Source organism: Cyclopterus lumpus, chromosome 8 (genome assembly GCF_009769545.1).
Source record: "Cyclopterus lumpus isolate fCycLum1 chromosome 8, fCycLum1.pri, whole genome shotgun sequence".
Lineage (NCBI taxonomy): Eukaryota > Metazoa > Chordata > Actinopteri > Perciformes > Cyclopteridae > Cyclopterus > Cyclopterus lumpus.
This window is the reverse complement of record NC_046973.1, coordinates 401,927-417,493: the sequence shown is the minus strand read 5'-3', so window position 1 is coordinate 417,493 and position 15,567 is coordinate 401,927. Positions and strand designations below refer to the sequence as shown.

Below are 15,567 nucleotides of genomic sequence, written 5' to 3'. Positions count from 1 at the left end.
CTTCCTCCCCCAGGTTGTCCTCTGTCCCCCCTCTGGTCTTCCTCCCCCAGGTTGTCCTCTGTCCCCCTCTGGTCTTCCTCCCCCAGGTTGTCCTCTGTCCCCCTCTGGTCTTCCTCCCCCAGGTTGTCCTCTGTCCCCCCTCTGGGTCTTTCCTCCCCCAGGTTGTCCTCTGTCCCCCCTCTGGTCTTCCTCCCCCAGGTTGTCCTCTGTCCCCCTCTGGTCTTCCTCCCCCAGGTTGTCCTCTGTCCCCCTCTGGTCTTCCTCCCCCAGGTTGTCCTCTGTCCCCCCTCTGGTCTTCCTCCCCCAGGTTGTCCTCTGTCCCCCCTCTGGTCTTCCTCCCCCAGGTTGTCCTCTGTCCCCCTCTGGTCTTCCTCCCCCAGGTTGTCCTCTGTCCCCCTCTGGTCTTCCTCCCCCAGATCAGTTCCTGCAATGTTCGTTGTCTCTTCTTTGTTGTTTTTCTTTCTGTCTCAGAGCTTTTCTTTCTTTTTCGGCTGCAGAGTGAAAATCTTTGATGCGACGCTTCAAAGTGTTGCGATCGGACGAACTGAGAACGTCCAGACCCTGCAGACACGAGGACAGAGGTCTCAATAGACTACAACGATCAGGTTTAGACTGAGGTCTCACTCTTATTAAACATACACAATGACATCATAAGTAAAGAAAAGCACAGACAAAAGAGAGTTAAGCCTCCTCTTCCTTACCTTCAGCTTGTTGCCATCCATCTGCAGCAGCTGCTGTCCGTCCACGTCCCTCGCACTGAATTCTGGGATGTATTGCTCCATGTTGAGTCCTCTCAGCCAATGACAGACCTGCTGGGTCGTCCACGAGGACACCAGACAGGACGGGTCTTCAAAGGGCTGAGGAAGAGGAGGAAGAAGAATCATAACATCACTGTTCAACTGAAGAATACTTGTTTATTGTTGATGAACATCAGATGATGAAGATGATGATTTCCTCTGAATGATATGAACATGTGAGTCCTGAAGATGAGGAGGAGTATGTGTGTGTATGTGTGTTACCTCATCAGAGGACTGGGAAAGCGTGTGGTAAGGGTGGGAGGATCTGGAGGAGGAGGAGGAGTCAACAGGAGGAGAGGAGGAGGTGTGAGGAAGAGAAGGAGAGAACTCCTCACTGAGAGCCGACTCCTGAAGGACCAACACAGGAAGTAGTTATTGATTTCTTCTTCTTCTACTTCCTGACCAAACTATTCAATTCAATTCAGTTTATTTAGTATAGCCCAGAATCACAAATTACAACCTCCCCTCAGAGGTCTTTACAATCTGTACACATACGACATCCCTGACCTTTGACCTCTCATCGAATCAGGTAAAACTCTAGAAAAAAACCTTCCAGGGTAAAAAAGGTAAGAACCCTCCAGGAGAGCAACAGAGGAGGATCCCTCTCCCCGGATGGACAGAAGCAATAGATGTCATGTGACCAGATGAACAGAGTTACAGAGTTACATAAACACATTACATGAATATGACAGAAATTATGAATAATGAGTAGTAGGCATGGACCACGATCCAGCCCACTACTCCAAATCTCAAGGATTGCATTTTTTCATCTACGTAACATTTAAAAAATCAGGCACATCTTGTCTCAAAAAGATGCAGAAAAGCTGGTTAACACGTTTGTTACTTCCAGACTAGATTACTGCAACTCCTTATTATCAGGCTGCTCTAATAAGTCTCTTAAATCCCTCCAGTTGATCCAGAATGCTGCAGCTCGTGTACTCACAAAAACTAAGAAAAGAGATCACATGACTCCTGTATTAGCTGCTCTGCACTGGCTCCCTGTAAAATCAAGAATCACATTTAAAATTCTTCTCCTCACCTACAAAGCCTTGATTGGTGATGCACCATCATATCTTAAGGAGCTTGTAGTACCATATTGCCCCACTAGAGAGCTGCGCTCACTAAATGCGGGGCTACTTGTGGTTCCTAGAGTCCTAAAAAGTAGGATGGGAGCCAGAGCCTTCAGTTATCAAGCTCCTCTTTTATGGAACCAGCTTCCACTTTCAGTCCGGGAGGCAGACACAGTCACCTCATTCAAGAATAGACTTAAGACTTTCCTCTTTAATAGTCCTTATAGTTAGGGCTGAATCAGGTTTGCCCTGGTCCAGCCCCTTGATATGCTGCTATAGGCTTATAGGCTGCTGGGGGATGTTTTAGGATACACTGAGCACCTATCTCCTCTTCTCTCTCTCCTACATCTCTCCATTGCACCTTATTAACTCTGCTTCCTCCCCAGAGTCTTTGTGCATTCTCGCCTCCATAGGGTCCATTGGACCTGGCTGTGTCTGAAGCTGGTCCTGCATCTTTGCCCCTGCTTCCTGCATCCTGCCTCTGGCCTGGCCTCCTTCCTAATGGCCCTGCCTCCTTCTTTGTGCCTCCTACCTCCATGGCCCCGCTGATGCCACCCCTCTTGACCTCCTTCTGTTTCATGGATTGTGGAGGTCTGGATCGTGGTCCATGCTTACTACTACTATGTGTCCGGATTGTTAAGCGCTCTGAGGGGAGTTTGTGATTTTGGGCTATACAAAATAAACTGAATTGAATTGAATGTGACTTGTGGAAACAACATGTGACCTGTAGATACAAAATGTGACTTGTAGAAACAACATGTGACTTGTGGAAACATGTGACTTGTGGAAACATGTGACTAGTAGAAACTACATGTGATTTGTAGAAACAACATGTGACTAGTAGAAATGATGTGACTTGTGGATACAAAATGTGACTTGTGGATACAACATGTGACTTGTGGATACAACATGTGACTTGTGGATACATGTGACTTGTGGATACAACATGTGACGTGTGGATACAACATGTGACTTGTAGATACAACATGTGACTTGTGGATACATGTGACTTGAGGATACAACATGTGACGTGTGGATACAACATGTGACTTTTAGATACAACATGTGACTAGTAGATACAACATGTGACTTGTGGATACATGTGACTTGTAGAAACCACATGTGACTAGTAGAAACAACATGTGACTTGTGGAGAACACATGTGACTTGTGGATACAACATGTGACTTGTGGAAACAACATGTGACTTGTGGATACAACATGTGACTAGTAGAAACGACATGTGACTTGTGGAGACAACATGTGACTAGTAGAAACAACATGTGACTTGTGGATACATGTGACTTGTAGAAACCACATGTGACTTATGGAAATGACATGTGACTAGTAGAAACAACATGTGACTAGTAGAAACAACATGTGACTTGTAGATACAACATGTGACTTGTGGATACAAAATGTGACTTGTAGATACAAAATGTGACTTGTAGATACAAAATGTGACTTGTAGATACAACATGTGACTTGTAGATACAAAATGTGACTTGTGGATACAACATGTGACTTGTAGATACAAAATGTGACTTGTGGATACAACATGTGACTAGTAGAAACAACATGTGACTTGTGGAAACAACATGTGACTTGTGGAAACAACATGTGACTTGTGGAAACAACATGTGACTTGTAGATACAACATGTGACTAGCAGAAACAACATGTGACTAGTAGAAACAACATGTGACTAATAGAAACAACATGTGACTTGTGGAAACAACATTTGACTTGTGGATACAACATGTGACTAGCAGAAACAACATGTGACTAGCAGAAATGACATGTGACTTGTGGATACAACATGTGATTAGTAGAAACAACATGTGACTCGTGGATACAACATGTGACTTGTGGAAACCACATGTGACTAGTAGAAATGACATGTGACTTGTGGATACAACATGTGACTTGTGGATACAAAATGTGACTTGTGGATACAACATGTGACTTGTGGATACAACATGTGACTTGTGGATACAGCATGTGACTTGTGGATACAGCATGTGACTTGTGGATACAACATTAGACTTGTGGATACAACATGTGACTTGTAGATACAACATGTGACTAGTAGAAAATACATGTGACTTGTGGAAACCACATGTGACTAGTAGAAACAACATGTGACTTGTGGAGACAACATGTGACTTGTGGATACAACATGTGACTTGTGGATACAACATGTGACTTGTGGATACAGCATGTGACTTGTGGATACAACATTAGACTTGTGGATACAACATGTGACTTGTAGATACAACATGTGACTAGTAGAAAATACATGTGACTTGTGGAAACCACATGTGACTAGTAGAAACAACATGTGACTTGTGGAGACAACATGTGACTTGTGGTGACAACATGTGACTTGTGGATACAACATGTGACTTGTGGATACAACATGTGACTTGTGGAAACGACATGTGACTAGTAGAAACAACATGTGACTAGTAGAAACAACATGTGACTTGTGGATACAACATGTGACTTGTGGATACAACATAAGACTTGTAGATACAACATGTGACTAGTAGAAACAACATGTGAGTACTAGAAACAACATGTGACTTGTGGAGACAACATGTGACTTGTGGAGACAACATGTGACTTGTGGATACAACATGTGACTTGTGGAAATGACATGTGACTAGTAGAAACAACATGTGACTAGTAGAAACAACATGTGACTTGTGGATACAACATGTGACTTGTGGATACAACATAAGACTTGTATATACAACATGTGACTAGTAGAAACAACATGTGACTTGTGGAAACCACATGTGACTAGTAGAAACGACATGTGACTTGTGGAGACAACATGTGACTTGTGGATACAACATGTGACTTGTGGAAATGACATGTGACTAGTAGAAACAACATGTGACTTGTGGAAATGACATGTGACTAGTAGAAACAACATGTGACTAGTTGAAACAACATGTGACTTCTAGATACAAAATGTGACTTGTGGATACAACATGTGACCTGCAGATACAAAATGTGACTTGTGGATACAACTTGTGACTTGTAGAAACAACATGTGACTTGTGGAAACATGTGACTTGTGGATACAACATGTGACTTGTGGAAACAACATGTGACTTGTGGAAATGACATGTGACTAGTAGAAACAACATGTGACTAGTAGAAACAACATGTGACTTGTGGAAATGACATGTGACTAGTAGAAACAACATGTGACTAGTAGAAACAACATGTGACTTGTAGAAACAACATGTGACTTGTGGATACAACATGTGACTTGTGGATACAACATGTGACCTGCAGATACAAAATGTGACTTGTGGATACAACATGTGACTTGTGGATACAACATGTGACTTGTAGATACAAAATGTGACTTGTGGATACAACATGTGACTTGTGGATACAACATGTGACCTGCAGATACAAAATGTGACTTGTGGATACAACATGTGACTTGTGGATACAACATGTGACTTGTAGATACAACATGTGACTAGTAGAAACAACATGTGACTTGTAGATACAACATGTGACTTGTAGATACAACATGTGACTTGTGGATACAACATGTGACTTGTAGATACAAAATGTGACTTGTGGATACAACATGTGACTTGTAGATACAAAATGTGACTTGTAGATACAAAATGTGACTTGTAGATACAAAATGTGACTTGTGGATACAACATGTGACTTGTAGATACAAAATGTGACTTGTGGATACAACATGTGACTTGTGGATACAACATGTGACTTGTAGAAATAACATGTGACTTATGGAAACATGTGACTTGTAGATACAACATGTGACTTGTGGAAACCACATGTGACTTGTGGAAACATGTGACTTGTAGATACATCATGTGACTAGTAGATACAACATGTGACTTGTAGATACAACATGTGACTTGTGGAAACCACATGTGACTTTTATAAACGACATGTGAGCAGGAATAAGTAACATGGTGAAGGAGTTAGTTTTGTACCTGGGAGTGAGACTTGCGGGGTCTCAGGGAGCTCAGTGGGGGGGCTTTGGGGGAGCCAGGAGGAGTCCCGGAGGAGGAGAGCGACCCCCGTCCTTCAGTGAACCACGAGAATGGGACGAAGTGCCCCGAGGACCGAGAAGGACTCTCAGACGGCTCCCTGAGGACAGAGGACCAGGTGAGGACACGAAGACCACGTGTGTTTAATGTTGTGTTGGCTATGCGAGGACCCACCGGCTGCCCATGGAGAGCCTGTTGGATTTGTCTTTCCTCACTCGGATGTACGAACGTCTGAGCGTCACCCTAGAGACAGAGACTCGTTCTTACTCAGCAGAAACTGGACAAAGTGATCAGTCGGCTGCTGGAGGAATCGGGTTCTTCCGACCCCTCTGATCTGCTTTCTGTTCACTTCCTGTTGAGACGGAACCCGGTGGCCCGAATATTAAACTAGAATGTGAATAAACAACAGCGTCTAATGACATGGCATCTAATAGTCTCTTTGAATAGAGAGAGTACTTCTACAATGGAGAGTGTTGCATTGTGGGTTGTTTCTAGCTTGCTAGGTTGTTTCTAGCTTGCTGCTAAGCTAGCTCTTCAGGTCTGTTAAGCTAATCATCCCGATCATCTTTCAATCATGGAGGATGAGCTGTTCAGAGTCTGAAATATCAGACACGTTTCATTTTATTCTACGTTTTTTAGTTTTAACTAGATAGTGAAGTTCAATGAAGGGAACATCGTCAACAACCAATAGGAGCGCTCCGTTCTGTGGACGAGGGTCGAGTCCTCCTAGGCGGGCCCTTTGGTCATGTGACCGGACAGGAAATGACTCTGTGTGTGTGTCTCACCCGAGGTCCAGGAAACGTCTCTTGGTTTTCTTGTCGAAGACGACAGTCGGACTGACGGAATCTGCTGGACTCGTGTCCCGACTCGAATCAGAAACCAACACTGACACACAGACAGACAGACAGACAGACAGTCAGTCAGTCAGTCAGTCAAGAGGTCAAGAGGTCACACCCAATGAATGGCGAACATCTAAACATGCAGATGACCTGCACCTATCAATCTCTTCTCTCTTCCTTCTCAGCCAAAAGTCTGTTCTACCAAACCAAATTTCAATCCTCTTTCTCTAACCCCAAACAACTTCTCTATTTTTTCCAACCTCCTTGACCCCCCCCCCCCTCCACCCTTCTACCATTACTTTGTTGACTACTTTACAAAAAAGATAGACAACATACGCTCTTCATTTACTAATCCATCTTCCATAACTACACCTCCATTAACTTCACCTTCTTCCCCCTTGTTTTCCTCTTTTATCCCCCTGTCTCCTAATCAAGTTCTTACCTTGGTAACCTCTGACCCCCCAACCACCTGCCCCCTTGACCCCATCCCTTCTCACCTTCTCCAGTCCATTGCTCCTGACCTTCTTCCCTTTCTCACCCATCTTATTAACACCTCCCTCTCAACCGGCTGTTTCCCCAACTCTCTGAAGGAGGCGGAGTCAACCCTCTCCTGAAGAAACCCACTCGACCCGTCTGAAGTCAATAACTACAGACCTGAAGTCAACAACCACAGACCTGAAGTCAACAACTACAGACCTGAAGTCAACAACTACAGACCTGAAGTCAATAACTACAGACCTGAAGTCAACAACCACAGACCTGAAGTCAACGACTACAGACCTGAAGTCAACAACCACAGACCTGAAGTCAACAACTACAGACCTGAAGTCAATAACTACAGACCTGAAGTCAACAACCACAGACCTGAAGTCAACAACTACAGACCTGAAGTCAACAACTACAGACCTGAAGTCAATAACTACAGACCTGAAGTCAACAACCACAGACCTGAAGTCAACAACCACAGACCTGAAGTCAATAACTACAGACCTGAAGTCAACAACTACAGACCTGAAGTCAACAACCACAGACCTGAAGTCAACAACTACAGACCTGAAGTCAATAACTACAGACCTGAAGTCAATAACTACAGACCTGAAGTCAACAACCACAGACCTGAAGTCAACCACAGACCTGAAGTCAACCACAGACCTGAAGTCAACAACTACAGACCTGAAGTCAACAACCACAGACCTGAAGTCAACAACCACAGAGCTGAAGTCAACAACTATAGACCTGATGTCAACAACCACAGACCTGAAGTCAACAACTACAGACCTGAAGTCAACAACCACAGACCTGAAGTCAACAACCACAGACCTGAAGTCAATAACTACAGACCTGATGTCAACAGCCACAGACCTGAAGTCAACAACCACAGACCTGAAGTCAACAACTATAGACCTGAAGTCAATAACTACAGACCTGAAGTCAACAACTATAGACCTGAAGTCAACAGCCACAGACCTGAAATCAACAACTACAGACCTGAAGTCAACAACTACAGACCTAATGTCAACAGCCACAGACCTGAAGTCAACAATCACAGACATGAAGTCAACAATCACAGACATGAAGTCAACAACTACAGACCTGATGTCAACAGCCACAGACCTGAAGTCAACAACCACAGACCTGAAGTCAACAACTATAGACCTGAAGTCAACAACCACAGACCTGAAGTCAACAATCACAGACATGAAGTCAACAACTACAGACCTGAAGTCAACAGCCACAGACCTGAAGTCAACAACCACAGACCTGAAGTCAACAATCACAGACCTGAAGTCAACAACTACAGACCTGATGTCAACAGCCACAGACCTGAAGTCAACAACCACAGACCTGAAGTCAACAATCACAGACCTGAAGTCAACAACTACAGACCTGAAGTCAACAACTATAGACCTGAAGTCAACAACTACAGACCAGAAACCAACAACTACAGACCTGAAGTCAACAACTACAGACCTGAAGTCAACAACTACAGACCTGTCTCTCTCCTCCCCTTCCTTTCCAAAACTCTAGAGCGAGCTATCTTTAACCAAGTCTCCTCCTTTCTCCACAGCAACAACCTTCTAGACCCCCACCAGTCTGGATTCAAGACCACTCAACAGAGACCTATCTCCTCTGTCCTCATCCTTCACACTGCTAGAGCATCCTCTCTCTCCTCTGTCCTCATCCTTCACACTAGAGCATCCTCTCTCTCCTCTGTCCTTATCTTTCACACTAGAGCATCCTCTCTCCTCTGTCCTTATCCTTCACACTAGAGCATCCTCTCTCCTCTGTCCTTATCCTTCACACTAGAGCAGCCTCTCTCCTCTGTCCTTATCCTTCACACTAGAGCATCCTCTCTCCTCTGTCCTCATCCTTCACACTAGAGCATCCTCTCTCCTCTGTCCTTATCCTTCACACTAGAGCAGCCTCTCTCTCCTCTGTCCTTATCTTTCACACTAGAGCAGCCTCTCTCTCCTCTGTCCTCATCCTTCACACTAGAGCATCCTCTCTCCTCTGTCCTTATCCTTCACACTAGAGCATCCTCTCTCCTCTGTCCTTATCCTTCACACTAGGGCATCCTCTCTCCTCTGTCCTTATCCTTCACACTAGAGCATCCTCTCTCCTCTGTCCTTATCCTTCACACTAGAGCATCCTCTCTCCTTTGTCCTCATCCTTCACACTAGAGCAGCCTCACCGACCGCTCTTACCTGGCTAGATCCGCAAATGGGTTTTTTCAACATAAACCTATCTGTAGCCAATCAGATGTCGCCCTCATTTTCAACCAATCACATGAGCGTCATTCGCTTTATTAGCGCCTTAGGGGGGCGTGGCTTATTTCCGTGGCTTTAGATTTTCTACAAGATTTACAAGATTAAACCGAACTTTCAATGACTAACAACAATGGGGGGGGGGGGGGGGGGGGGTGGTACATTAATTGTGTATCACTCTGCAAATTGCGCAACTGTAACGCTGGCAGCCCGGTGGGGAGGGGAGGGGGAGATGTGCTCATGTGACTGGCTGAAAATGAGGGCGACATCTTGATTGGCTACAGCTAGGTCTATGTTTGAAAAAACGCATTTGCGGATCTAGCCAAGGCAGGGGAGTCTCATAAATCCACAATGTGAAGAATCCACAAACAAATGCAGTGCAATGGACAAATAAATAAACACAGACACGTCGTTCTGCGTACATTTGTAATTATTGAGACTGATCTGACCCCATAAACCTCACACCAGGACATGGTCTAACCTCACATCCAGGACATGGTCTAACCTCACATCCAGGACATGGTCTAACCTCACATCCAGGACATGGTCTAACCTCACATCCAGGACATGGTCTAACCTCACATCCAGGACATGGTCTAACCTCACACCCAGGACATGGTCTAACCTCACACCAGGACATGGTCTAACCTCACACCCAGGACATGGTCTAACCTCACATCCAGGACATGGTCTAACCTCACACCCAGGACATGGTCTAACCTCACACCAGGACATGGTCTAACCTCACACCAGGACATGGTCTAACCTCACATCCAGGACATGGTCTAACCTCACATCCAGGACATGGTCTAACCTCACATCCAGGACATGGTCTAACCTCACACCCAGGACATGGTCTAACCTCACACCCAGGACATGGTCTAACCTCACACCAGGACATGGTCTAACCTCACACCAGGACATGGTCTAACCTCACATCCAGGACATGGTCTAACCTCACATCCAGGACATGGTCTAACCTCACATCCCAGGACATGGTCTAACCTCACATCCAGGACATGGTCTCAACCTCACATCCCAGGACATGGTCTAACCTCACACCCAGGACATGGTCTAACCTCACATCCAGGACATGGTCTAACCTCACACCCAGGACATGGTCTAACCTCACACCCAGGACATGGTCTAACCTCACACCCAGCTCGTTCGCTCGGCTTCGGCCAATCAGGTCGTAGCTCCGTCACTTCGAGCTAATCACTCGACAAAATCAAGACTGTTTGCTGTGCTGGCTCCTCATTGGAGGAACGAGCTCCTCATTGGAGGAACGAGCTCCTCAGTGACACCAGGACCGCAGAAAGTCTCTACGTCTTCCACCGTAAACTAAAAACACATCTTTATTGACTACACCTTGAATGAAGAAAGTAGCACTTTAGAAGAACTTAGACGACTCTTACTTAAAGCATTTTGTAGTTTGGCTTTCTCGAAGACATTGTAGTGAATTCAACACAATTGAATTGGTTGAATTCACGTTTTGTAAGTCACTTTGGATAAAAGGCGTCAGCTAAATGACGTGTAATGTTTGAACAGGTGTGTTTCCAGGTGAGCAGATCAACCTGTCGGCATTTGTATATCAGGTGTATAACAGGGTGTATATCAGGTGTATAACAGGTGTATGTCAGGTGTGTCTCAGGTGTATATCAGGTGTATAACAGGTGTATGTCAGTTGTGATTCAGGTGTGTCTCAGGTGTATATCAGATGTATATCAGGTCTATAACAGGTGTATATCAGGTGTGATTCAGGTGTGTCTCAGGGGTATATCAGGTGTATATCAGATGTATAACAGGTGTATATCAGGTGTGTCTCAGGTGTGTCTCAGGTGTGTCTCAGGTGTGTGCTTCAGGTATATCTCAGGTGTATATCAGGTGTGATTCAGGTGTGTCTCAGGGGTATATCAGGTGTATATCAGATGTATAACAGGTGTATATCAGGTGTATAACAGGTGTGTCTCAGGTGTGTCTCAGGTGTGTGCTTCAGGTATATCTCAGGTGTATATCAGGTGTGTCTCAGGTGTGTCTCAGGTGTATGTTTCAGGTGTGTGTTTCCAGGTGAGCAGATCAACCTGCCGGCCCTTGTATATCAGGTGTATAACAGGTGTATATCAGGTGTATATCAGGGTGTATATCAGGTGTGTCTCAGGTGTGTGTCTCAAGTGTGTCTCAGGTGTGTCTCAGGTGTGTGTCTCAGGTGTTTACCTTCGCTGTCGGGCCTCCTACTCCTCCTCATGTAAACCCGGGAGCAGTCAGAGGAGGGGCAGGACATTGAGGGCGAACTGCTGGGAGTCACCAGGGCCTCCTGAGACGTGGCATTGGTCAGCTGACGGTAACGCCCTCGCGGGGGGACATCCAATGAGGCTCCTTCATCCTCCGGAGAGCTACGCACCTGAAGAGCCAAAGTGAAGAGAGTCTTGAGAACGTTTTTGGAAATGCCTCACAGTGTGGACGGCGGAAACGATGACGTAGAAGCCGACATCCACTTCGTGTTTGGGTCTCATCAGTCATGATTCTTTACTCCGGCAGAAGAAAACAAACAACAGCTGATCCGACACATTGGCTTTATTCGCAGCTGTTATTATATATATTATATTATATAAAGCAGTTAATCTTTGCTTTTTATAATTCTGCTGCCGACATAACGAGGAAGCAACTGTTACTGGAGCGGTTAGCGAGCGCCGCGGTTAGCGAGCACCGCGTACAGCTGCGGTATCAAACCTACGGAGCACCTGAAGTCCCGGTTTGAGGTTTTGAGGAGGACTATTTGTTTTGCATAACTGTGACGTCCACACAGAAACTGTAAAGGAACACAAACATAAATAATCTCCATTAAAACAGACTTTGGCCTCCTGTAGAGATAGAGACAAGAGACAGACATAAGAGAGTTAACATTTTGAACACAAATTATTTCTAAAACGATGCTGAACCGGTAAGTGGGTGGAGATTGTATTAGTGTGAACGTGTCCTTCCTGTCCTTGGATCACAGGAGCTGAGCTCTGATTGGTCTCACCAGAGTTGAGTCGAAAGAGAAGGCAGGGCTTCGAGCTGACAGCAGCGAATCAGGAGAGTGTGTGGGCCCTTGCATGGCCAGGTGGAGAGGTGAGCGAGTGGAGTGTAACGGACTATCCTGATAACACACACAGACAGACAGACAGACACACAGGGTTGTATGATGTCACAGTGATCTCATCAAACTCGAGGAGGAGCTTAGGAGACGTGGCTGTTTAATATATATATATATATATGTATATATATACATATATACATATATATATTATATATATATATAATAATGCAGTACATGTTGTACACTCTCGGTAATCTGACCTTCCTCTCTAGACTGTCGTCGCCTTCCATGGAGCTCACGCTGTCTCCGTAGCGGGACCTGGAGGGGCGGGACCTCCGGGCTTTGATGGACAGCTGGGCGCGGCCCTTCTGGATGCTGTTGTCCAGCAGCTCCGTCTCCGGGACCTCGTTAAGGTCTGAAACAGCACGCAGAGCATTGTGGGGGATTATCGGTAAGCTGAGTTGATAAACGTGTACAGGTGAGGTCATAGGTCACAACCCATGGTGTCACATGACCATAGGAGGAAGAGGAGGAGGAGGAGGTGTGTGTGTGTGTGTGCGTGCGTGTGGACTCACCGAACACGTTGTCTGTATCTTCAGACATCATGACTCAGTTCCTGTTCAGAGACAGAAAATGACAGAATTCAGTAACACATGTTCCTGTCTTCAGTAGTTTGTGGGTCCCTCCGCGTCTATTTACCTTCATAGAGATTTAAACAGTTCTGTCTCCAGAATCAGCTTCAGGACACGGATCTACATTGGTAACTTTTAGTAACTGTAAAAAAACCTTGAAGAACCTTAAAACAACCTTAAAGAACCCTAAAAAATGTAAGGAACTATGAAGAACCCTAAAGTACCACAAAGAACCGTAAGAACTCTAAAGAACCTTAAAGATTGCGAAATAATCTGAAAGAACCCAAAATAACTAAAGAACCATAAAGAACCCTTTCTTTTCTTTTTTTATTGAGCTGCGACTTCCATTCACAACATTATCGATAAAATCAAACCATCCATCCATTTTCAATGCCGCTTATCCTCATTAGGGTCGCGGGGGCGCTGGAGCCTATCCCAGCTGACATAGGGCGAAGGCAGGGGACACCCTGGACAGGCCGCCAGTCCATCCAATTGATGCAAATTACTTGGAGTTTGAAGGTCTATTTTGATGCATCAACTACTCACCAGAGCACCAAATGTAGATTATACATTCCTCCCCAACAAGGAGGAAGAGGAAGAGGAGGAGGAGATCCAACAAACACCCAGCACCTCGTCACAGGGGGCCTCTGGAACTGCCAGTCAGCTAACCTCAAGGCAGACTTCATCTCTGGTTTTGCTATTGAGCAATCGCTGGACTTCCTGGCTCTCAGAGACCTGGATCACACCAGACAACATCTACCCCTGCTGCTCTCTCCTCTCCTTCTGCCACACACCCAGACCCTCTGGTCGGGGTGGTGGTTCAGGTCTACTCATCTCCCCCAAATGGGGTTTTTCCATTATGTACCCCACAGTCTTTTGAGTTTCATGCAGTGACGGTTTACTCATCCGGTTCATCTAACCATTGTTGTTCTCTACCGTCCTCCTGGTTCTTTGGGAGACTTCTTGAAGAACTAGATGTCCTCCTATCAAACTTCCCAGAAAACGGCCCCCGCTCATCCTTCTGGTGACTTTAACATCCAGGACAGAAGTCATGTGACCTGCTACTCTTCCTGTCTTCCTTTGCTCTCTCTCTCAGTCCTTCTCCTCCTACTCACAAAGCTGGACACCACCTTGACTATATGTTCACCAGAAACTGCTCTACATCTAACCTCACTGTAACTCCACTTCCTGTCTCTGACCACTTCTGAGTTTGATGCTCACGCTTTCTTATATTTTCTCATGTTACGTCATGTTACTCCTCCAGGGAATCTTCACCTTAACTTGGTGGAGCGGTTTGTGTCCCCCAGGGACCAAGGCTGTCTGGTCCGGGGAAATAGCTCCTGGTAGGGTCTCCAAGGCAAAAGTGGGTCTCAGGGGAGGGAAGACTGAGAGTGATTCACTGGCCCTTGATGGATCAGCTGGAAAGGAATTGTTACCCCTCACCCGGTAAACCGGGGTCCTATTCTAGAACCAGATCAAAGGGAGCATCTGGTGGCCGGGCCGTGGTACTAATAATCTACATGGAGCCGGTTGCCCACAAGGACCGACATTGGGGTTGGGTGCCATGTGAACTGGGTGGCAGGCAAAGGCAGGGACGCAAGAGTGCCGACCCTTGGCATCTTAGACTGGCTCTCTCGACATAGAAGGTCACCTCTCTGTAGGAGAAGGAACCGGAGCTGGTGCTAGAGATGCAGCAGTACCAGCTAAAGAAATTTGTCCAGATGGGCTGCAGTTGCAAAAATCCTTGAGGAGTTCGGGGAGACTATGGAGAAGGACTTTTGTTGCGACTCAAGCAAATTTTGACAAACTGCTGTAGGACGGTTGTATCTGTTGGAGGGGTCTTGGGAGTTTGCCCATCCAGTCTACCTGTGTTTGGTGGACTGGGAAGGACTATCACTGTGTCCCCAGGGGAGTCAGTTGGGGGGTACTGAAGGAATATAGGGTACCTTGGTCATTGCTATGGTCCTTGTATGCCTAAAGTGTGAGCTGTGTCCGGATCCTCTGCCTACTTGTTTTCAGTAGGTTCTGACCTCCATTAGGGTCGTCTCTTGTCACGGATTTATGTTCTATCTTGTATTGTGATATATCTTGTATCGTATTACTTTGGTTTATTTGATAAGGGACAGTGCACATTAATACAAATATTTCTGTAAATGTGCCAGAGTTAGCCAAGAGGCTATTTTTCATCTGTAGTCCCGAGAGGCAGATGTCACGAAACAAACCTAAAAATATAAGATTACATATACAAGGTTTATACAATATTTACGCTTTTCAATGGTGCAAAAAACAATTAGACATGCAAGATGGAGTGGAAGGAGACGGCCAGGCAGTTATA

General features: G+C 45.5%; 1 protein-coding gene across 1 annotated transcript; it reads right to left on the bottom strand.

The window, feature by feature from the left end:
- Positions 1-417: 417 nt before the first annotated feature.
- Positions 418-13,203, bottom strand: samd14 (sterile alpha motif domain containing 14). The gene is made up of 10 exons (XM_034540535.1): positions 13,176-13,203; positions 12,861-13,015; positions 12,544-12,660; positions 11,736-11,922; positions 6,703-6,802; positions 6,092-6,160; positions 5,861-6,017; positions 1,020-1,145; positions 702-857; positions 418-561 (listed from the first exon to the last, which is right to left on the bottom strand). Exons 1-10 carry the CDS (start codon positions 13,201-13,203, stop codon positions 418-420), a joined length of 1,239 nt encoding a protein of 412 aa, XP_034396426.1.
- Positions 13,204-15,567: the final 2,364 nt, after the last annotated feature.